Here is a 24,034-nt window from a genome sequence, read left to right on the forward strand (position 1 = left end):
CAGCGAAAGCTAGACTCAAAGTGATGACTCCCCATGACTGTCCCATAGCTAAACATCTGCATTACCTGTCATAATCTGCTCACCATCCCCGAATGGATCACCGCAGGTTTTACAAAACAACAACACGGGGTCAGTTACTGCATAATCAAGATAAGACAAACAAATAATGTAACCGGCCGATCATCCTCCACGAAGAATCGACTACACACCGAAGTGTGTAGCCCTGCCGGATTACCCATCGCAACAGGTAATCCACTCCGCCGGTGGGGGACCGCAGCCCATCCCCACCAAGTCCAGCTCATCAACGAGCGACTATCAATCCCTGTCCCTTAATGTGCACATCCCCTCCCGTGACGGGTTCCACGGAGGGCGAACTAGGATGTGAAGCCACTCCCGCAAGTGACTCCACCACAATCACACACACCATAGCATCACAGCTGTCACAACACCACAACCGTCACAACACAACCACATCACCACCGTCACCACAACACCCATACTCCGAAGATCAGCAGATAACAACAATTACAAAACAAACACAATCTTAATCAATCAATAGTAACTGAGTAGGGGAAACCCTACCTTTTCGCAATCCGCTATGCTGCAATCAATCATACAATATACATAACAAATACCACATCGTCACCTACAACAATGATAATCAACAATCAACACACATATGATGACCAAACCCTAAACCCCCAAATTACCCAAACTAGGGTTTACTAACTTATAAGAACGACAATAGATCAATAGGGATAAGACACTTACTACGACGATCGACACGGAATAAGATGCTAGAACCCACAATCGACGACCTTTGCCTTGGAATTGATGAAGATGATTAGAAGAGAATGAAACGTAGTTTATGTTTTGGAAGAAAAATGGCTTTAGAAACTGACGAACGATTATATATAACCTCTAATCATTTTAATCAAAACCGCGGAAATAATACCCGTCAGGCCGGATACTCGGTCGAGTATTCATCATACTCGGCAGTAGCCAAACAGACTCCACGACACACACTACTCGACCGAGTAGGCCATACTCGGTTGAGTACCGGCCTATAAAATCCGTAGTATTACACATGACCCCACATGTAGTTGATTTTTGACCACACAAACTTATCCAAAAAAGGAACGAGGGAACAACAATGAAATTGAACGGAAAGGAAAAGAGGAACAACATATGAAATTGGAGGGAGTATTAATATTATTTACACTGAAAAAAAACGGTCAATTGGTTTCAACGCATGGCATAATTTTTTTTAAAATACTCTTTATTTGTCAAGTTAGAGTGCCGATTACATTATTTTAATCTCTTATCCAACCAAAAATGAGTCGATCTGAAAATAACCCTACAACTTGACATTCAAAATTCAACAAAAACCCTACTAAACTCGAAAGAAAATGTATAGTAAACTCAAAACAACAACCTTACACAAAATAACCCAAACTAAACCCAACCCAATTAATTTATTTACCGCATCTAGTTGAGCCATCGTAGCCACTTGGCTAGGTCCGCCCTGGACTAAAATTAAATATGCTGGAGATTTTTGGATTGAACCACCCATTTGCCATCCATGCACTTTGCACGTGACGCATACACTGAAAAAATTGAATAGCTAGGACTCGAGTCTATCATTTTCAGATATAAAACTTGTGTCGAATACTTGTTATCATAACACAAAAAATATGGAGGCACAACTAAGAGTAGAAATAATATCAAACGACACCGTGAAGCCATCGTGCCCGGCACTTTCGGAACGCAAAACCATAACACTATCGTTCCTTGATGAAAGCTTTCCGACCATTCATGTGCCTTGGCTTCTAATATTCACCAATAACGAATTATCAAAACAACTCTCGACAGTCCTATAATTACAAGCTTAAAAACATCTCTTTCTGAAACACTAACTCACTTCTTTCCTCTAGCAGGACGGTTCGAAAATGAATACACTGTCTCCTGCAACGACCAAGGGATACCCTTTATCATCACTCGTGTCGAATGTCAACTAAAAGACTATCTCAATTCGCCTCGCAAGCTTGATATTGGAAGGAAGCTTCTCCCTCCTGAAGATATCGCTTCCTTCGGGCAACTCCCCATTACTACGGTTGATCCTCTCGCTTTTCAGGTTACAACAATTCATCCCTTGTACAACAATTTTTTTTTTTAGTCTTGAAATAGTCACTATTTATCATAAAATGGTTACTTTTTTCTGGTAGCAGGTACGACGGTCTTACAATAAAATTTGCGTTCAGGTTAATATCTTTGTGTGTGGTGGGGTTGCTATCCGGTGCTATTCCAACCATAAGCTCATTGATGCCACCTCACTGTCAAACTTCCTGAATTATTGGGCTGCTCAAGCAAGTAGGCGATACGAGGACCTGGTGGAGCCCGACTTCGAGACCATCCTCAAGGTCTTCCCCCCGCTTCCAAAATAGAAGCGGGTTGAAACTGTGAGCGATGATGCAAGAGTGCTAGCTCCTGCTAGGCTGTTGCATCACCACAATGTATCCATTAAAGTATTGGTGAAGAGTTTCAAATTCAACAAAGATGTGATAAACAAAGTTAAAGCTAATGCTGTAAGTGAGACGGTCCCTAACCCGTCAAACTTCGAGGCCGTGGTGGGGTTCGTATGAATGCACGCCATGGGTGCTATTTTCAGAAACAACAATGAAGACATTGCCCCACCTCAGCCAATTGTAAGATATACTTTATGATTTCGATAATGAAATCAGTCCCAAGATACAATATAGACTTGAATTAATTCAACCCTAATTCAATTATAAAGACGGAATAAAGGACTAACCTTGGTCCATGTCTTACAGACGCAATCAATTCAATAATAAGAAGTATAAGACGATTGATTCTCCTCCTTAACCCTTTTCTTTAATGTTCCTGGATGATGGAGAAGAAACTGTCTTTCACTCTTCTTGGTTTTGATGTACATATGTTTTGTTTTGTCAGAATAATTGTTTCTGTATCATTATTTCTGTTATGTAGATCCTCTTATTTATATAATGGGCTACGTACCTTTTCGCAAAAACAAACCCGATCGTACCTTTTCGTGAAAGACAACGTATATTAGGGTAAGGTAAGAGGGAATAATAATTCCCGAACTTTAATTACATTAATCGGGGCCGATCCATCACGATACCGTCTTTTATATTAAAGTCACGTTATATTAATATGAACTTAACTTTTATTAAAACCCGAAACACATAGGCGATACGAATATTATTAATTATTCTAACATTCTCCCACTTGGCCTTTGTGTTGACTTAATGGTTTAATAATTATAATGTGCACTTTTATATTAAACTCACTAACTTTCATATCCTTAATCGAAATAGAACTAATTGGATCATGGCGGTCACATGTCATTTACTAATCGACATGATTCCTTCCATGTATCACAAATCAATTCCAAATCTAGGTAAATCCTTAATTTGAGAAGAACCTTAATTCTCACAATTAGTCACATGTAATCTAATAACTGTAATGTATACATATACTGTAATGATTAACATGTCTATTATAACAGAAACAATACTATAAGTGAATTCTAGATGTCATATTTATTACAAGCATATTAACTTTATAATAACAAGGCTTTTGATACAACACCCATGCGTTCTACATGGCCAATGAACGCCTTGGGTGGTAATCCCTTAGTTAATGGATCTGCCACCATTTTCTCCGTTCTTATATGCTCAAATGACACTCTTTGCTTCTGTACCTCCTCGTTGACCGATAAGAACTTTAATTCCATGTGTTTAGCACCCTTGGAGTATTTATCGTTCTTAGAGAAGAAGACGGCTGCGGAATTGTCACAATAAATTCTCAGCGGCTTGGCAATACTATCGACTATCCCAAGTCCTGAGATAAAGTTTCGCAACCACAATGCATGAATAGTGGCCTCAAAGCATGCCACAAATTCCGCTTCCATAGTAGAAGTAGCAATGACAGACTGCTTCCCACTTTTCCATGATACTGCCCCTTCAGTTAAAAGGAACAAGTAGCCAAATGTTGATTTTCTACTATCAACACATCCGGCATAATCTGAATCTGAATAACCAATCACCTCAAGATGATCGGATCTCCTATAAGTAAGCATGAGCTCCTTAGTGCCTTGTAAGTACCTAAGGACCTTCTTCGCAGCTTTCCAGTGGTCCATCCCGGGATTACTTTGGTACCGACCCAACATTCCAACAGTAAAGCTGATATCTGGTCGAGTACATGTCTGAACATAGTTCAAACTCCCAACCACAGATGCATAGGGAATTCTCTCCATTTCTTTTCGTTCCAGTTCATTACGGGGACATTGCATTTTACTAAATTTGTCCCCTTTTTGTATAGGAACTATCCCTGCGGAACATTCATTCATTCTATATCTCTCTAAAACTTTGTCAATGTAAGCTTTCTGAGACAACCCTAACAATCCTTGTGATCTATCACGGAAAATTGCAATTCCGATCACATAGGATGCCTCACCCATATCTTTCATTTCAAAGTTCTTAGATAGATATTTCTTTACATCATGCAACATGCCTAGATCATTCGCAGCTAGCAAAATATCGTCAACATATAAGACTAAAATAACAAATCTGCTCCCACTGATCTTAATGTAGATACACCGATCAACGGTAATCTCTACAAATCCATATGACGTGATGGGATCATTAAACTTTAAATACCATTGTCTAGAAGCTTGTTTTAGTCCATATATCGACTTTCTCAGCCTACACACCTTATCTTCATTACCCGGGGATGCAAACCCCTCAGGTTGGTCCATATATACTTCTTCCTCAAGCTCACCATTTAGAAAAGCGGTCTTTACATCCATTTGGTGAAGCTCTAGATCATAATGAGCTACCAAAGCCAAGACAATTCTTAAAGAATCTTTCTTTGACACCGGAGAGAAAGTTTATTTATAGTCAAGACCGTCTTTCTGAGTAAAACCTTTGGCAACAAGTCGAGCCTTATACCTTTCAATGTTACCTTTAGAGTCCCTTTTTGTCTTATAGACCCATTTCGACCCAACGGCCTTAGAACCCTCAGGTAACACTACTTGGTCCCATACTTTGTTGTCATCCATATATTTCATCTCCTCTTTCATGGCAATTAACCACTTTTCAGAATTATCACTTTCCATGGCCTTACGGAATGAGACGGGATCCTCACTAATGCTCAACTCACATTCAACGTTATATGTCTCGTAGTCATCTGGGATGGCTAATCTTCTTTCTCTTATAGATCGCCTTAATTGTTCCTCTGGAACATTGACTACCCTTCTTCGCCTTACAGGTTGCCTTGACTGTTCACGTGACATATTATTCTCCCCTTGAATTGTGACTTGATCATCATTGTTATTGTCATTTTGTGGGTCTTGCACTTCATTTCGTTGTTGTCCCATTATGTCATTTGACTGTGACGACACGATTGGTACAACAATTTCTCGTGCAACTTCAGGAGAAGAAGTTTCAACCTGAATTTCTTTAATGTCCACATTTCGTGGTTCAATGCTCCCACTAGTTTGACCGTTCTCAATGAATCTAGCATTTCCAGTCTCTACTATTCTCGTACTGTGATTAGGACAGTAAAATCTATACCTCTTTGACTTTCCAGGATAGCCAATGAAATAACCACTGACTGTCCTAGGATCTAGCTTCTTTTCATTTGGGTTATACAACCTTACTTCAGCTGGGCAACCCCAAACTAGAAGATGTCTTAAACTCGGTTTCCTTCCCGTCCACAGTTCATAAGGAGTCTTAGGAACTGCTTTACTAGGAACACTGTTTAAAACATAGGTTGCAGTCTTTAATGCATAAATCCATAATGAAAGAGGTAAAGAACAATTACTTAACATGCTCCTAACCATTTCCATTAAAGTACGGTTCCGCCTTTCAGCAACATCGTTTTGCTGAGGTGTACCGGGCATTGTATATTGTGCACAAATACCCCTACTTTCAAGTAACTTTGCAAATGGACCAGGACATTGTCCATTTTCAGTAAACCTTCCATAAAACTCACCACCTCTATCCGATCTCACAATTTTCACTTTCTTTTCTAACTGCCTTTCCACCTCATTTATGAATATCTCAAGGACATCCACGGAATGAGCCTTTTCATGCAACAAATAAGTGAAACCATACCGCGAGAAATCATCTATAAAAGTGATAAAGTACTTTTCACCACTCCAAGATGGATTGTCAAAAGGTCCACAAATATCGGTGTGTATAATTTCTAAAAGCTGAGAGCTCCTTGTAGCTGATTTCTTTATTGTATGCTTAGTCTGCTTACCTTTAACGCAGTCTACACACACATCTAAGTAACTAAAATCCAATTGAGGTAGAATTTCATCTTTTACCAACCTCGTTAACCTTTCTTTGGATATGTGACCTAGCCTTTGATGCCACAAGTAAGCTGATTTTTCATTCGATGCACTACGTTTAATACCTTGACTCTCAACAATAAATAGGGAATCAGAAAATTTAACATCAAGATTGAACCTATAAAGTGAATCAATCAAAGTACCACTACCATAAAAGTATTCATTACGGTACATAGAAAATACACCATGTCCAAACTTAAAGTTAAAACCTAAATTATCCAATCTACTTAATGATACAAGATTTCGAGCACAATCAGGTACATAGAGACAATCTATAAGATCTATATGACAACCAGTGTCTAAGATTAATCTGTAAGTCCCAATGCCCTCAATGCGTGCTTTCATCCTATTTCCCATGGATACAAACTGTTCAGCTCCTCTTATGGGCTGGATCATACGATATCCCTGTTTAATGTGAGAAATATGAGTAGTTGCACCAGAATCTAACCACCAAGTATTACTAGGTACTTCTATAAGATTTGATTCAAAGCAAACAAAACTATAATGTTTACCTTTCTTTTCGAACCATGCCTTCCTTTTAGGACAATCCTTCTTGAAGTGTCCAGGTTTCTTGCAGAAGTGACACTTCTTTTCTTTCTGGATCGCACTTTCAGGTCCTTTAAAGAAAGACTTTCCCTTCTTACCATTCTTACCCTTCTTACTCGGTTTAGCCTTTTCTTCTTTGGCACCATCATGACTCGGAAATGAAACGACTTGATCTTTCATCTTCTTTAATCTCCCCTCCTCCTGTATAAGCATGGCTTTTAACTCTTGATAGTTCTATTTATCTTTTATGGTGTTATAGGTCACCTGAAACTGGCCAAACTCATAAGGTAGAGAGTTAATGATGAATTAGACCAAGAAAGTATCACTTACGTCCATTCCTAAAGTCTTCAACTTTGCTGCCAGGTTGGACATGTGTGTCACATGATCATGAATCGGTTGAGACCAGTCAAACCTTTTAGTAGTCAGCTCACTCATTAAACTACCAACAATTGACTTATCAGCTAAATCCGACTGTGAACACTCCTTTACTTTAAGCATGAATTCCCTTGCTTTCTTTGTTTTAGGCATGGAGGGCTTAATGTTATCAGCCATTGTCATCCTCATGAGATGTAAACCCAACCTGTTAGATTTCTCCCAAGCCTGATAATGACACTTTTCGGCTTCGGAGCTCTCGGGTGTAATTTTTGTTGGCACCTCATCTGTCAGGATGGCAATGTCCAAAGCCATTATACCCAGTGTATACTGGATTTTTAAGGCCCACTCATCATAATTAAGCCCATTGAACTTTACAAAAGAGTCAGGAGATGCAAACATATTTGGAGATGCTGCAAACATTTATACATGTTACCAATTAGTGCTTTGAAAAACTATCATACAGATTCAAATAATATTATATAAACTTTTATACATGTATTTAAATGACCTTTGGGCAACACTTAAATACAAGTAACCATCATTGATGTTAATATGTACTTTAATAATTAATTATAACACACATGAATCAAATAAGAATGTTATCTTTGGATATACATACTATTAGACCCACCTTATGAATAATTAATCCTTTCATATTATCAACTATATTTAATGACCCACCTTTGGGTGATCTCCCAAATTATAGATGATACAAAATAATTGATCAATCAAACTATAATGTCATTTAACCATCTCTTTTAATCATGATCAATTAAAACTTTAATTTCAAATGTCTAAATGCAATATAACAAGGCCACTTTGGTGACTAACATGTAATATATAAAATAAACATTTAAACTATATCGGTATATTATCTTTCAATGTGTTAACACTTCATAACACTAAATATCCATTATAAGAAGTGCCAATATACTGACTATATTCTTATGTCTTTTATCTGTACTTTGCTTTGCGTGAAAAGACAATGAATAACCAAAACTATTATCATGGTCCATAAAAAAAAATTTAAATGAACAATATGGAGTACGTACTGTCATGCATGTCTTTTGTCTATATATGCATTACCAATCATTTGAAACAATACATATTGTACATATACTTTATGCCGTATGTATGCATATATGGGTGAAAAGGAATGGAACTCTAATCAACGCAAGACTGTCACATCATTAAAAAATGCATAAACAATTATCGAGAGTAAGTATCAATACAGTAAGTACTCTTCATTACTATCAATTATGTTCCGGTGCATATTAAAACAACAAACTAATTGCCATTACTATTAATACAAGAATTTCTAAGGAAATACCGTACTAATAAGAACTTTTAATGGTTCTGCATTCTTAACCATATGAATAAACACATAATTATTATAATCAATTAATAGTACTTGAAAGAATCCATTAGTCCTGAAGGGACAAGTCAAATACGTATGCAACGGAAGCCGTTAATATGGTCATAAGATAACAAATTTCAAACATTCATCGTTTAATTGTAACCTTTAATTTTATCATACTGTGATTGCAACAACTTTTACCATAATGCATACCAAACAATTACCCAGTATATTATAATTCAACATGGTTCTACATAATCCACTACAATCACAAAAACTTCTTGTACAAAAAATTCAATTCATGTATACGTGCATGATTTCTCATAAATACACTGATGAAAAAAAATAATGGCAGTAAATGTTTTATGGTAAATTAATCAAGACTATACCGCTCTGATACCAAAATGTAAGATATACTTTATGATTTCGATAATGAAATCAGTCCCAAGATACAATATAGACTTGAATTAATTCAACCCTAATTCAATTATAAAGACGGAATAAAGGACTAACCTTGGTCCATGTCTTACAGACGCAATCAATTCAATAATAAGAAGTATAAGACGATTGATTCTCCTCCTTAACCCTTTTCTTTAATGTTCCTGGATGATGGAGAAGAAACTGTCTTTCACTCTTCTTGGTTTTGATGTACATTTTGTTTTGTCAGAATAATTGTTTCTGTATCATTATTTCTGTCACGTAGATCCTCTTATTTATATAATGGGCTACGTACCTTTTCGCAAAAACAAACCCGATCGTACCTTTTCGTGAAAGACGACGTATATTAGGGTAAGGTAGGAGGGAATAATAATTCCCGAACTTTAATTACATTAATCGGGACCGATCCATCATGATACCGTCTTTTATATTAAAGTCACGTTATATTAATATAAACTTAACTTTTATTAAAACCTGAAACACATAGGCCATACGAATATTATTAATTATTCTAACACCAATTCCTACTGTGCTTTCCTTTATCACAAGTTTACGATCGAGAACTACTCCTCCACTCCCTAACCAAACTATGGGCAACATTATCGCAAGTATAACTTCCGGACGTGTTGGCGACGAGAACGGTAATGTTGGAAATAATCTCAATGGCATAAAACTTATTGGGTTTTTCTATAGAGTACCCTTGTATTTTTTCGAATTCTACGTGATACTCCCCGCTTTTAAAAAATATCGGTGGTATCCCTAAACTTAATGAAAACATCCTTAAATACCCAAAATGCTCAAATCTGCCTCTTAAATGTTTAGTTTATATAGTTTTGAATGATTTTTTGGCAATATTTTGTCGTGTCATTAACATAAATATCATTTAGTATATCGTAAACCGATTTTCTTTACAAAATTTAACTGATTAAAAAGGTGATTTTTAATAGTTTGAGTATTCTAATAACATTTTATCAAGTTTAGGGGTATCACAGATGTTTTAAAAAATGTAGGGACCTCGCTTAGAATTCGTAAAAATACAGGGTACCACTTAGAAAAATCCAAACGTATTTTAGCAAGTTTTAAGAATTTATGTTTTAAATTTATAACAGGTAGCTATGATGAGCATAGATTCAAAGAGATAGTACGTGAAATCCATGCAACAATAATTCAAAAAGTGAGACAAAAAGTGAAAATATTACAAGGTGAAAATGGAGGAGAGGCATTTCTTGCAGAAAAAAAAGGCTGCGTTCAAAGACTCACTTGAAGATAAAGCTCATATCTTCCGCGTCATAAGTTGGTGTAAGCTTGGGTTCCAGAACATAGATTTCGGATTCGGACGACTCGATAAAATGATTCTGGTGGGTATCAATTACCCGTTTCTTAAGAATAGTATGATTCTTGTTGATTACACTTACTCTCATGGTGTTGGAATTAAAGTTTATGTTTACTTGGAGGATAAACATATGCCGTTTTTGGAAGACAACTCTCAGTTCAAGTGTTTTGCTACTTCTACCTAGTGTTTAATGCATTTAATCAGGGCCGGTCCTGAACATCTCGGAGATCTAAACAAAATTGTAAAATGGAGGCCCCGACTCTTTAAAAAGTTCTCTTCAAGTAATTCATGTGTCACTATCTAATACAATTCGATAAACAAAACAACACAAACCTTTTGAAGGACACTACGGAATTTTTTTTCCCCCAATTTTAAACACGGGTCGAAATTCTTTCAAATTTTAGATATATATATATATATATATATATATAGGGGCGGGATCCCGTGCGAACTAACTTACGGTACGAACCGTACGAACCAACCCATTATACACTGTTATCTTTTCTTACGCGCTTCAATCTTCTTCCACAAAACAAGAAACGGCTTCCATGGTTCTCTTCTTCAACCTCTCGCGATTCTCTTCTTGGTAAACTAGTTTCTACCATCACTATCCTCTACGAAACAAGCTTCTAGATTTACAACATTCAGCTCATCATTAATTCATCAAACAAGGTTAGCTTCAATTACTGTTATTTTTTCATAAAATAATTTAATCGAAAATTTTACATTTAATTGATTTGGTATTTTAGATCAATGCACATATATGGATTGTAGAGTAGTTTATGAGGTTAATTTTATGAAGAAATTTCAAATTGTTTGATAAATTAGGGTTTGTAATAACCGAAAAATTCAAATCGTTTTTTTAGGGTTTCAATTGGGTTAAATTCTTTAAAGATGGTAACAGTCTCAACCAATTGTTCTTCAACTTCAGGTACAAATTCTTCATTTTGTTGTGCGATTAACATTTTAATTGCAGATTTTTAGATGCACTTACTAAGATACTATTGTGATTTTAATTGCAGATGTTTGTACTCAAGAACATGCCTCAATAACTGAAACCGTAAATGATGAAGATGATTCCCAAATGGTAGATGGTACGAATTCTTTCACTCTTTTTGCATTGATTCTGCATTTTATATTAAAAAGAGATGGCTGCAAATTTGGTTCATAAAATCTGAAAAAGAGATCTTCTTTTTTTTGTTTGGTTGTGTGTAAGAACTGGGTTCATGATAAGTTGGTTATTATTACAGTCAAAGAAAAGGAACAAAGGTGAATGACCACTATCACACATGCTTTTTAATAAGAGATACTGGAGCATGTGTGAACAATACACAAAACGCAGATGGGGAGAACATTCTGATTCATTTTTCAGTTTGCTGCCATGAGCTTTTGGTCTTTGCAGTACCTGTATTTGTGTTGTATATCAAATAGAAAGAGAGTGCTGTGAGAACAGTTTCAGACTTTCAGTGTGCTTGTGAGCGATCGATGACTTTGCCCTTCTCGAAATATCGATCTTGTAGAAAATCCCGAGCTTACTGCTCATGTTAACGTCATTTGCGTTTTTACTATATGAGCTTGTAGTTTAATTTTTAAGCTTATTTACAATTGACCGAGACGGAGTAAGTATTGAACTAGAAAATTGTGTTAGGTAGTTTATTTTTTTAAGCTTATTTACCATTGACCGAGACGGAGTGGGTTAAAGTTCACTTGATATTTTTACAATCGCTATGTATAGTAAAAATGCTTAAAGTTCACTTGATATGTAAACTTACAAAATTAATGACTATGTATAGTAAAAATATCAAGTGATAAGCTCGGGGATGGGTAACTAAGTAATGCTGCACTTTTGGGTTAAAGTTCAACGCTTTATTGGGTTGTAGCTCTGTTTCTAGTGATTATCTTTCGTGCGTCGATTTGGGGAGCTTGTGTTTGAGGTGGTTTTTTCTGCTGTTTATTTCCTTTAAATTGAAGCTTTTCCGTTTTGAACTAAGCATTTGGACATGACATATCCCATATTTGAATTTAATAATCCCTTTTAATAGTAAACCATTTTTCTCATTTAAATTAGATTAGTGTTTTTTCTTTCTCTCTCGTTTTAGTTTACCAATGGAAATCCCATGTTTAGTTGTATAAACTTTGTGTTTCGACAATTTGTTACGATTAAACGAGTGCTCATCATATCTTCCGCCTTTTTCTCGGTATTTAGTTTCCCTGAACCTTTGTTCTTGTAATCTTGTTAATGTAAATAGAGTCACGACATATGTACCTTAAACTTAATTTGGTTCATAGACTTCAAACTGTCGCATCGAGTCGGTGATGCAATTCTTGCAACCATTTTTCTTATGAGTCTCATTAGGTTAATGTCAATACGGGTGAAGGATCATTGCATGTTTGATGTTACCCTGTCAATTTGGGTACATGCCCATTTGGGTATGGATCAATTTTGGGTTAGTGGTTCTGAGACTTAATCGTCTTAAAATATTTTGAGCGGGAATGGGTAATGGGTTATTTAGACGAAACTTACCCACAATATATGTAAAACGAACCTAAGACTATTTCAAACATTACCTAGTACGTAAAAGGGATTAAAGGGGGCGGGTATCCTAAAACGGGACGGGGAAAGGGTTAATTGAACAATTTTAATTTTTTTTGTGTTAATTGAACAATTGATCATTTGATTGATTGTTAAAGTTAGGTGTTACTTTGTTTGTATGACAATGTTGGCAATTTTGTTGTTTCGTACACTTTCCCTCGTTACTTTTCCTAATACCCTTTCCCTTGTGACAATTTTAGCTGTTGAATTACATTAGTTCGAGCTAGGACAATCATCATTTTTCAAAATTATTAGCGAATAAGTGCTCATTTGGCCATTCGTTGTTTTGCAGACTATAGTTGGTGATACTAATGACATGGATATTTCAACAAATCAGGAAGAAGATATATTATTGCTTACTAATTGTCCAGATCAATTATTAGTGATTGATGTGCCATTAGTGAATGATGTGCCAGGTAAATCATTTAGTTTTATTTATTGCATTTTGTTAGTCTGAAGCAAGACGGCAGTTTATAAGTAATTGTTGTTAATTTGAGTCTTCCAGATAGCCCGGAAGTTGTTGCTACTAGTGAGATTCACGGAGTGCCTCATTGTTCAGAAGAGCTTAAACCATTTGTTGGAATGAAATTTGAGAATTTGGAGCAAGGGTTGGATTTCTACAAAGCATATGCCAAAGCTTGTGGCTTTATTCCGAGATTGGATTCAAGTAAAATCATTCAAGGAGTTACTACACATAAGAGCTGTGTGTGTAACAAAGAAGGTAATAGGCAGCATGGTGGGCAAAAAAGGAGGAGGGCAATAACAAGAGTTGGGTGTACTGCCAAGATTAAGTTTAAGAGACTTCTATTTGGTGAGTATGAGGTGTATGAATTTATCGAGGTGCACTCACATGCAATGGTAACTCCAGCCACAATGATTCACTTAAAGTCATTTAGGAAGCTCAACCTTGTGCATAAGAAAATGATAATGGATAACTCACGTGTTAACCAGGGGCCTGTGAAGACATTTCGAATGTTTAAAGAGTACGTTAGGGGATATAAAAACGTAGGGGCTTCCTTAGAAGATTTTAAGAATTTTTCAAGGGATGTAAAGAAATACATCAAAGAATATGATGCGGAAATGCTGATAGAGGGCTTCATGCAAAAAAGAGCTAGGTGTCCCTCATTTTACTTTGATTTTGATGTTGATGACGACAAAAGACTCACTAAGGTTTTCTGGGCTGATCCAATTGCAATTAAGAACTATGCACTCTTTGGTGATTCTGTGTCTTTTGACACCACATTCGATTTTAATGAATACCGTATGGTGTTTTGTCCTTTTACGGGGGTTGACAACCATAAAAAATGTGTCACTTTTATGGTGGTTTGATAATGCGGGAGAATGAAGAGTCTTTTACCTGGCTTTTTGACAATTTTATGAAGGCAATGGGTGGGTGTTATCCTACTACTCGATTCTTGACCAATGTCCAGGTATTAAAGCGGGGTTAAAAATGTGTTTTCAGCAACACAACACACAGATTTACGTATGTGGCATATCATGAAAAAATTGCACGACAAAGTTGGTTCAACCATTTACAAAGACACAGACTTTCTAAAAGAAATAAGTTCTATTGTTTGGAATGAAGATATTGAGCCAACTGAATTTGAGTCGAAATTTGGTGTTCAATTATGGAAAAACATGATTTGTCTGGAAATGAGTGGCTGAAATCCATGTTTGAGGACCGCAAATTATGGATTCCTGCATATTTTCGGGACACTTATATGGGTGGGCTTCTAAGGACAACTTCAAGGTCACAATCAGAGAATAGTTTCTTCGGCAACTTCACCAACCCCAACCTATCACTTGTTCGATTTTGGATGCGCTTTGATCGGCAATGGATGCTCAACATTTGGAAGCATTCTAAATTAATGCGATTCTAAAAACTCCTCTCCTATATTATCAACTCCCCTTTCTATAGAAAAGAAATGTGCTGAATTTTACACACCACCGGTGTTTTATGATTTTCAAGAAGAGTTGAAAGGTGCATGCTACTCTTGTAATGAGGCCAACAAAAGCACGAAAGAAAGGGATGTGGAGCGTTTATTTGTTATGGATCGTGAGAGCAAGAAAGTCTATGAAGTCGATGTTGATGGGAAAACTTTAGTGTGTTCATGCAAGAGGTTTCAGAGATTTGGGATACTTTGTAGACATTGTGTATGGGTGTTGCATAATAAGGGGTTTGATGAAATACCTTCTGAATATCTATTGCCGAGGTGGAGCAATTATGCAACATTTCGTCCTATCTTTAATGTTGTAGGGACGTCCTTAGAAGCTGATTGTGCCTCAATTGACACAAGACAAAACACTATCAGTGAATTATGGTCAGGGGTGTTCACTGCAGTGTCACTTGTGGAGGATGATGAGGAGAAGGAGAAAGAGTTACTCGAATTGCTTCAGAGTTTCAATGAGAAGTTGTTGATTTCAAGTAGTGGTGGGAAGTCAAAAAGCAAGAAAACTCAAATCGAGACGCTTCTTGGGTCTAAAATCCCTACTAAAGCTCATATTCTTCCTCCAAATCAAGCAAAAAATAAGGGATCTGGTAGAAGGATGACTTCTGAAAAAGAAAAGGCAATGGAGGAGCACGCTAAGCCTCTTAGAAAATGTCGTGCTTGTGGAGAAATGGCACGCCATGATAGTAGAAATTGCCCGAGTCAACTTCCTAACAAGTAATCTCATAATCATAATCAGGTACTTTATTTGCTTGTTTTTTTTAAAATTTACATATTAGTGGAAGAGGGCATATATACAAAGTATTAATGATATTTTACATGATTTGATGATGTAGGTATTGTCAATGAAACAGTTGTGGATTGGGATGCGCAGCAATTGTAGCCAGAAGGGTGTAACAGCCGACGACTACAATGGATATTGTATTTTGTTGATGTTAGCTGTTGGCGTATGTTTTGACCTCTATTAGTTATGTTTGAATTTGAATTAGTATTCTCATTTTCGGTGGATAAATTGTTCCATTGCCTACGATGCCAGCTTCTGAGTTAGTTTGTCTTGTTTAGGGACCTTGATATTATATTTTGTTACTGTCCAAATGTAGGAGGAAGCTTTGATTTGAATGGATATTGTATTTTGTAAATGTTAGCTGTTTGCGTGTGTTGTCACATCTATTAGTTACGTTTCAATTTGAATCATTAGTTTTCCAGCCATTCTCTTAGTTTTTAATTGTGTGAGGCCTATGTTCCAAATACTAGTATCTTTGTGTACCAATGACTAGCTTCTTATGAAACTGGTCCGAGGTTGTTTGCTCTGTGCTATGTTCAACACTAGATGTTACTTGTGTGTCGTGTGTGAGACCTGGTATGGCACTTGTGCTCTTCATTTTAGAATATAAACAATTAAAAAGACTCTCGTCTAAATTAATATTGACACCTGTTTAACTCCAATTATTCACCTCTTTGTACATACAATATTATTTGCTCAACTCACTGCTTTGCCACTTTAGCTGCAAGTTTTAGTTGTGCATCTTCCAGCCATTCTCTTAGTTTTTAAAAAGTGCTTGGCACGCTGAGGCGATAAGAGCCCTTGGCAATTAGGAGTGAGGCAAAGGCGTGCAGCACATGTCCACATGCACACTGTTTTACAAAAGAAAAAAAAATGAGTTTTGGATTATTTAGACGAAACGTACCCACAATATATGTAAAACGAACCCAAGACTATTTCGAAACGTACCTAGTACGTAAAAGGGTTTAAACGAGAGGCGGGTACCCTAAAACGGGACGGGAAAGGGTTTAGGGTTGGATTAGGTGGACCGCTAACGCGGGTCCGCCTAATCCAACCCTAAAGCCTTTCCCTTGTTATCGGGAATGGGTTATTTAGACGAAACGTACCCACAATATATGTAAAACGAACCCAAGACTATTTCGAAACGTACCTAGTACGTAAAAGAGTTTAAACGAGAGGCGGGTACCCTAAAACGGGACGGGAAAGGGTTTAGGGTTGAATTAGGCGGACCGCTAACGCGGGTCCGCCTAATCCAACCCTAAACCCTTTCCCTTGTTAGCGGGAATGGGTTATTTAGACGAAACGTACCCACAATATATGTAAAACGAACCCAAGACTATTTCAAAACGTACCTAGTACGTAAAAGGGTTTAAACGGGAGGCGGGTATCCTAAAACGGGACGGGAAAGGGTTTAGGGTTGGATTAGGCGGACCCGCTAATCCAACCCTAAACCCTTTCCCTTGTTATCGAAACGGGAACCGTAAACTGAACCCTAAAAGGGGAAGGGTGAACCCCTTTCCGAGGGGACCGGGTATCCTAAAACGGGACGGGAAAGGGTTTAGGGTTGGATTAGGCGGACGCGGGTCCGCCTAATCCAACCCTAAACCCTTTCCCTTGTTAGCGGGAATGGGTTATTTAGACGAAACGTACCCACAATATATGTAAAACGAACCCAAGACTATTTCGAAACGTACCTAGTACGTAAAAGGGTTTAAACGGGAGGCGGGTATCCTAAAACGGGACGGGAAAGGGTTTAGGGTTGGATTAGGCGGACGCGGGTCCGCCTAATCCAACCCTAAACCCTTTCCGTTGTTATCGAAACGGGAACCGTAAACTGAACCCTAAAAGGGGAAGGGTGAACCCTTTTCCGAGGGGACCGGGTATCCTAAAACGGGACGGGAAAGGGTTTAGGGTTGGATTAGGCGGACCGCTAACGCGGGTCCCCCTAATCCAACCCTAAACCCTTTCCCTTGTTAACGGGAATGGGTTATTTAGACGAAACGTACCCGCAATATATGTAAAACGAACCCAAGACTATTTCAAAACGTACCTAGTACGTAAAAGGGTTTAAACGGGAGGCGGGTATCCTAAAACGAGACGGGAAAGGGTTTAGGGTTGGATTAGGCGGACCGCTAACGCGGGTCCCCCTAATCCAACCCTAAACTCTTTCCCTTGTTAGCGGGAATGGGTTATTTAGACGAAACGTACCCACAATATATGTAAAACGAACCCAAGACTATTTCGAAACGTACCTAGTACGTAAAAGGGTTTAAATGGGAGGCGGGTATCCTAAAACGGGACGGGAAAGGGTTTAGGGTTGGATTAGGCGGACCGCTAACGCGGGTCCCCCTAATCCAACCCTAAACCCTTTCCCTTGTTAGCGGGAATGGGTTATTTAGACGAAACGTACCCCTGATATATGTAAAACGAACCCAAGACTATTTCGAAACGTACCTAGTACGTAAAAGGGATTAAACGGGAGGCGGGTATCCTAAAACGGGACGGGAAAGGGTTTAGGGTTCGATTAGGCGGACCGCTAACGCGGGTCCCCCTAATCCAACCCTAAACCCTTTCCCTTGTTAGCGGGAATGGGTTATTTAGACGAAACGTACCCACAATATATGTAAAACGAACCCAAGACTATTTCGAAGCGTACCTAGTACGTAAAAGGGTTTAAACGGGAGGCGGGTATCCTAAAACGGGACGGGAAAGGGTTTAGGGTTGGATTAGGCGGACCGCTAACGCGGGTCCGCCTAATCCAACCCTAAACCCTTTCCCTTGTTAGCGGGAATGGGTTATTTAGACGAAACGTACCCACAATATATGTAAAACGAACCCAAGACTATTTCAAAACGTACCTAGTACGTAAAAGGGTTTAAACGGGAGGCGGGTATCCTAAAACGGGACGGGAAAGGGTTTAGGGTTGGATTAGGCGGACCGCTAACGCGGGTCCCCTAATCAACCCTAAACCCTTTCCCTTGTTAGCGGGAATGGGTTATTTAGACGAAACGTACCCACAATATATGTAAAACGAACCCAAGACTATTTCGAAACGTACCTAGTACGTAAAAGGGTTTAAACGGGAGGCGGGTATCCTAAAACGGGACGGAAAAGGGTTTAGGGTTGGATTAGGCGGACCGCTAACGCGGGTCCCCCTAATCCAACCCTAAACCCTTTCCCTTGTTAGCGGGAATGGGTTATTTAGACGAAACGTACCCACAATATATGTAAAACGAACCCAAGACTATTTCAAAACGTACCTAGTACGTAAAAGGGTTTAAACGGGAGGCGGGTATCCTAAAGCGGGACGGGAAAGGGTTTAGGGTTGGATTAGGCGGACCGTTAACGCGGGTCCCCTAATCAACCCTAAACCCTTTCCCTTGTTAGCGGGAATGGGTTATTTAGACGAAACGTACCCACAATATATGTAAAACGAACCCAAGACTATTTTGAAACGTACCTAGTACGTAAAAGGGTTTAAACGGGAGGCGGGTATCCTAAAGCGGGACGGGAAAGGGTTTAGGGTTTGATTAGGCGGACTGCTAACGCGGGTCCCCTAATCAACCCTAAACCCTTTCCTTGTTAGCGGGAATGGGTTATTTAGACGAAACGTATTACCCTGATATATGTAAAAACGAACCCAAGACTATTTGAAACGTACCTAGTACGTAAAAGGGTTTAAACGGGAGGCGGGTATCCTAAAGCGGGACGGGAAAGGGTTTAGGGTTGGATTAGGCGGACCGCTAACGCGGGTCCGCCTAATCCAACCCTAAACCCTTTCCCTTGTTATCGGAAATGGGTTTTTTAAACAAGACGTACCTACAATATATTTAAAATGAACCTAAGACTATTTCGGAACGTACCTAATAGCTAAAGCATATCTAGTGCATAAAATTCTCCTTAAAGTGGAACAAGAAAGGGTTTAGGGTTTTGATTAGGCCGCTCGCTACGGGTAAAATAAAATTTCATCTATGTTTTTTTTCGGAGAAGCTCAAAGTTCATGAAGAAAGAAAAAAACCCTAAACCAAACAAGGAATTCCGTCACCGTAACTTTGACAAGTTTTTACAAAGCGTAGAGGCCGAAAGCGCGCCATTCTAATTGGACATACAAAGGAATCATAATACTAGTTTGGGAATGAAGTACACATCTAGAAGGCCAAAACATATGAACGAGTCATAAATGAGGAGGAAAACTTGGCAACATTAAAGACATCAAAAATTAGAGAAACTATAACAAAGCTTTGACAAATTTCTTCCGGCCATCTCATATGAAGACATGAATTTGTTATTTTAACATTCATCAACCGCAACATTGAAATTCAACCTAACTTGAAGACCTGCATAAAAATCAAATCATAAGAAAAGTGTCTAAATGGGTGCCATAGTGTTATGAGGCTAGGTCAATTAAAATGAGGACTATTAAATATGTACACTCATCAAAATGTTACCGTTACTGTATTCTTGTCCCATTTTAAAAGTTCAAGCATAATATCTTGTCGATAAGCGACCATATCCTAGGGAAAAAAATAGATTAGCTTCAATTTCATATAGAATGTTACAAAAGATGTAACATTGAATTAATTTAATTCAAACCTTGTAGTGGTTTTTGTTTTTCAATAAAGTCTCATCGGTTATTCTGACTTCTAAGAACTTAATAACAAACAATCCCACAGTCATGCTGCGCAAGAACATAAAATTAGATCGTATAGTGATGTGAATAAATTTTGCTATGGAAAAAAAAATAATGTAGTCGGAAACTAACAAATTGTCTTTTGAGGGACGGTGAAATTGGTAGTTGTAAACAAGACCATCTGACTAAGGTGTCCATACCCAGGTTGGTTGGCGAGAACATTTGCAACATTGTAGACCTGACATGATAATGGTCTCAAGAGCGCTGCAAGTTAATCTACTAATTTAAAAAGCTGCTAAGTAAGAAAAAACTTACAATCTCTTCCACATATTCATTTCGCTCTCGAAGATCTGTAGTTTGCTCTTGGCTTAAGTGAATCTAATATATAATTTTTCCTTTTCTTTACATCAGAGAGTAAAGCAAACCAATGATCACCATCTTTATTACCAATTGTCCAAAACACCCGCAACATAAATTAATGGATGTCACATAACATGTGACACTAAATATATACAATTCATAACCATTGTCCAAACCCGATTACCTTATCAATAGTGCTTCCATTAGCAGGCATATAGTGCATCTTAAGATAGGGCGTGAATGCAATTCTTTGTTTCGAAGCAACCTTAACACCCTGCCATTTTTGCAGAAAAAGCTATGTTAGATACTACTAACTACTATCAACTTTAACACTTGACCATTGTAAGACACGCTGATTTATCACCTTGATTCATTACGGGCAAGTAAAGAATATTTGGCTTATTCAATGTCCACATCACTCAATGCATCAATAACCTACAAATATATATAGTTTGAAAATGTCTAGGTTACACAAAATGTCGAGATAAATGAACCTAGGTCCCTTAAGACTTGAACAAAAGTAAACTATGAATAAATATGAGGAGTCCTTACAGTGTCTATTAACCATTTGTCACTTTTGAAAGTTCTTAATTCTTTTGAGTGACATTAATCCACTCTATGTTAACTAGAATCTCAAACAAGTATCGAAACGGGTTCAAGTTCAATGTCAGTGTATGTATAAAATTATTGTTGTTAATAAAATCAGTAGTAAAAAATAAAAATATGATAGTAAATTGAGAGCTTACGGTATACTTCTGCGGTTGTTGAAAACTAGATTGAGAAGCTCATCGTCAGTGTATGGAAATGGAGGCTGTGTTCTATTCAATTTTTTCTTCTTGAAATGCAAATGAATAAAATGAGCATAGATTTAAAAAACTGTTACAAGCTGTCAAGTATAAAATTAGTATAGGTAATACGGTATATCGTATTATTACGAGACGTGAACAGAGAGCATGGGCATCAAATAGAATTTTGTCTTTGAAGCGATTTTCAGTGAAAGTTACTATTTGGTAGCAAACCCTTGCACGAAAATTTTGATTTCTTTGCTTCTACAAAATACAAAAGAACATCCAATAATTTGGCATTCAAGCTTGGGATTTGGTAGTAAACACTTTATCTCTTGGTAAAGTTAATATAACACTTTTAGCAATGAACTTACAGTATGTAGATCACTGGAATTATCTTTTTTATCACCTTTGTAGGTCTCTAATAAGCGGAGCAGGTAAATCCCACTATCAGCTTCATCAGCAACACCAATAACTGATTTAGGAACTTCCTCAAGTGTATGCCCATATACATTGTCGATAGTAGGCATTTTCTTTCTCAAGTACTTAGTCACGTACTTCCTCTGCCAAACAAGATTTAGAAAAACAAGATTTAGAAAAACAGTGTTGATTGCCACTTAACATTACTAATTTACGCATACGCATTTGATAACATTGAAACACATCTTTGCATATTCAATATGATCCGCATAGTCCAGGGAATGCTTCTTCATATGGTGTAAGACTTCTAACTTTTGTTTGGGGAAATTAAAACAAAACACAAATTGCTGCGTGTAGTTGTATGGAACAAAAATCTGAAGATAGGAAAAAAGTCATAACATTTAGCTACAACATATATCACATGTCAATAATTAACATAGTCATTAATAAAGACTCACAAGAGCCGCTCCTGCAAAATCATCAAAATCTCTTCTAGTCTGAAAACATTTAGAGAAGTCTCTAATTATATGCAAGACGAATAATTTTAATAACATAAGAAATAAGAATAAAAGTAAAAGTGAAATGACACTTACGGTACACAGTCTGAGAGGCATATAAAACCTTGACAATGATTCACGTGATTTTGATTTTTCACTCTGATTCAACATGTGACACCACATACATGTAACCGTCTCAGACAGTCTCTCACCCGAGAGTATAGTCTTCAAATCTGCCCGAGTAAGTGAATGGATGGCGTTTTCGAAAAGAATTTCACTGCAAGGGTAAATAGAAAATTGACATCACAAACTCGATGGAATGCTTTTCATGATCTCAGAGTCCAAATAACCATGTGGTCATGTTCTATCTTTTCAATTTCATCATCATAAATGATCAGAAACTAACAATATACTACTATGTCAACTACAAGTATCAGTGTCCGGATTACGGATAAATAGTGTTAATGAGATATATATTACTACTCGGCTTCTTTTATTTACGATTGTTCTGCGGTAAGCTGCAGATGAGAAATAAGCACCAGCGGCATCACCGACAAAAATAGGCGTAAAATAAGCACAATGCATTGCGAAAGCGAGACTACAGTCATCGAGGTTTACGCATTATTTGCAAGGATAAATAGTGTTACAGAATTTCCTTTGCAAGGGTAAATAGAAAATTTAGTAGAAGTGTATGTACAAGATCAAAATAAAGTATCTAACCTGACTAGTTACAAGTTGCATACCTGTCATCAAACGACTCCCCAAAAACATACTCTAATACTTCTTTTTGGTGATTCAAGTCCCCCACGACACTAACATTCCTTTGTAGAAAAGGTGATCTAAACACCTCAACAGGCACTCTACTCCTCTTATGTGGCGAGAATTTCGGTGGGGAGATGCGAGGAAACGAAGGAATAAGCTGGATCTCGCTCTGGTGATAACGAAGAGACGGGTGATACACAAAGAGGTGATCAAGAGGGGCACTTGTGGTGATCTTTCACATGGAGGTGATTGTGGAGAGTCACCGTGTTGCGACTCTGAATTGAGTAGTTTAAAAGAAGGTGGCGTAATAATAGGAGGTGACGGAAAAGAAGGGGGTGTAAACCTTGGAGGTGGTGTAAACCGTCGGGATGTAGATGCTTGCTTCTCAAAGTTCAGTGGCTCAAGTTCGAGACTCGAGTCCACTAAAATGACGGGGAGACATCTTTGAGGTGGCGGTACACTTAAAGGCTCCTTTCTTACCTCACTTACGAGTCTCTTTTGGTACCTCACTTAGAGTCTCCTTTGTTACCTCACTTACAAGCTCCTTGGTTTCATTAGCAGGCGTTTACCCAAAGCAATTTCAAGTTTCACAAGCGCTGCCAATAACTCGTCTTCGGAGGAGAATTTGCGTTTAGCAAATTCACTAAGTGGATCAGAAGCTAGATCTTCAATCCCTCCAGCCATTTTGCATTCATCACTTTGTCGGTTTCAATCCCTTTCCATTTACGAAGCGGTTTAGCTCCATGATTGACTTCATCTTTGCTTGGTGAGACGATTGATAGCCTTGACCCAATGCTTCTGCCATGGG

General features: G+C 37.8%; 1 protein-coding gene and 2 long non-coding RNA genes across 3 annotated transcripts; 2 read left to right on the forward strand and 1 right to left on the reverse strand.

Annotated features, from left to right (window-relative positions):
- Positions 1-6,530: 6,530 nt before the first annotated feature.
- LOC141658945 (uncharacterized) lies at positions 6,531-7,069 on the reverse strand. The gene is made up of 2 exons (XR_012549537.1): positions 6,910-7,069; positions 6,531-6,802 (listed from the first exon to the last, which is right to left on the reverse strand). It is a non-coding gene; the product is annotated as an uncharacterized LOC141658945 (long non-coding RNA).
- Positions 7,070-11,006: 3,937 nt separating this feature from the next.
- LOC141658946 (uncharacterized) lies at positions 11,007-11,536 on the forward strand. The gene is made up of 3 exons (XR_012549538.1): positions 11,007-11,118; positions 11,313-11,377; positions 11,469-11,536. It is a non-coding gene; the product is annotated as an uncharacterized LOC141658946 (long non-coding RNA).
- A 1,270-nt stretch (positions 11,537-12,806) lies between these two features.
- LOC141588592 (protein FAR1-RELATED SEQUENCE 5-like) lies at positions 12,807-14,368 on the forward strand. The gene is made up of 3 exons (XM_074410025.1): positions 12,807-12,860; positions 13,332-13,455; positions 13,545-14,368. The coding sequence occupies exons 1-3, from the start codon at positions 12,807-12,809 to the stop codon at positions 14,366-14,368; spliced, it is 1,002 nt and encodes a 333-aa protein (XP_074266126.1).
- The last annotated feature ends 9,666 nt before the right edge of the window (positions 14,369-24,034 follow it).

This window comes from Silene latifolia, chromosome 6 (assembly GCF_048544455.1).
Source record: "Silene latifolia isolate original U9 population chromosome 6, ASM4854445v1, whole genome shotgun sequence".
NCBI classification, from domain to species: domain Eukaryota; kingdom Viridiplantae; phylum Streptophyta; class Magnoliopsida; order Caryophyllales; family Caryophyllaceae; genus Silene; species Silene latifolia.

Bases quoted from the DNA above. Each gene is read 5' to 3' on its own strand.
- LOC141588592 (XM_074410025.1), top strand. From the start codon at position 12,807: ATGTCAATACGGGTGAAGGATCATTGCATGTTTGATGTTACCCTGTCA. The intron at 12,861-13,331 runs GTACATGCCCAT...GTTGTTTTGCAG, and splicing joins ATGTTACCCTGTCAATTTGG to ACTATAGTTGGTGATACTAA. The intron at 13,456-13,544 runs GTAAATCATTTA...TGAGTCTTCCAG, and splicing joins ATTAGTGAATGATGTGCCAG to ATAGCCCGGAAGTTGTTGCT.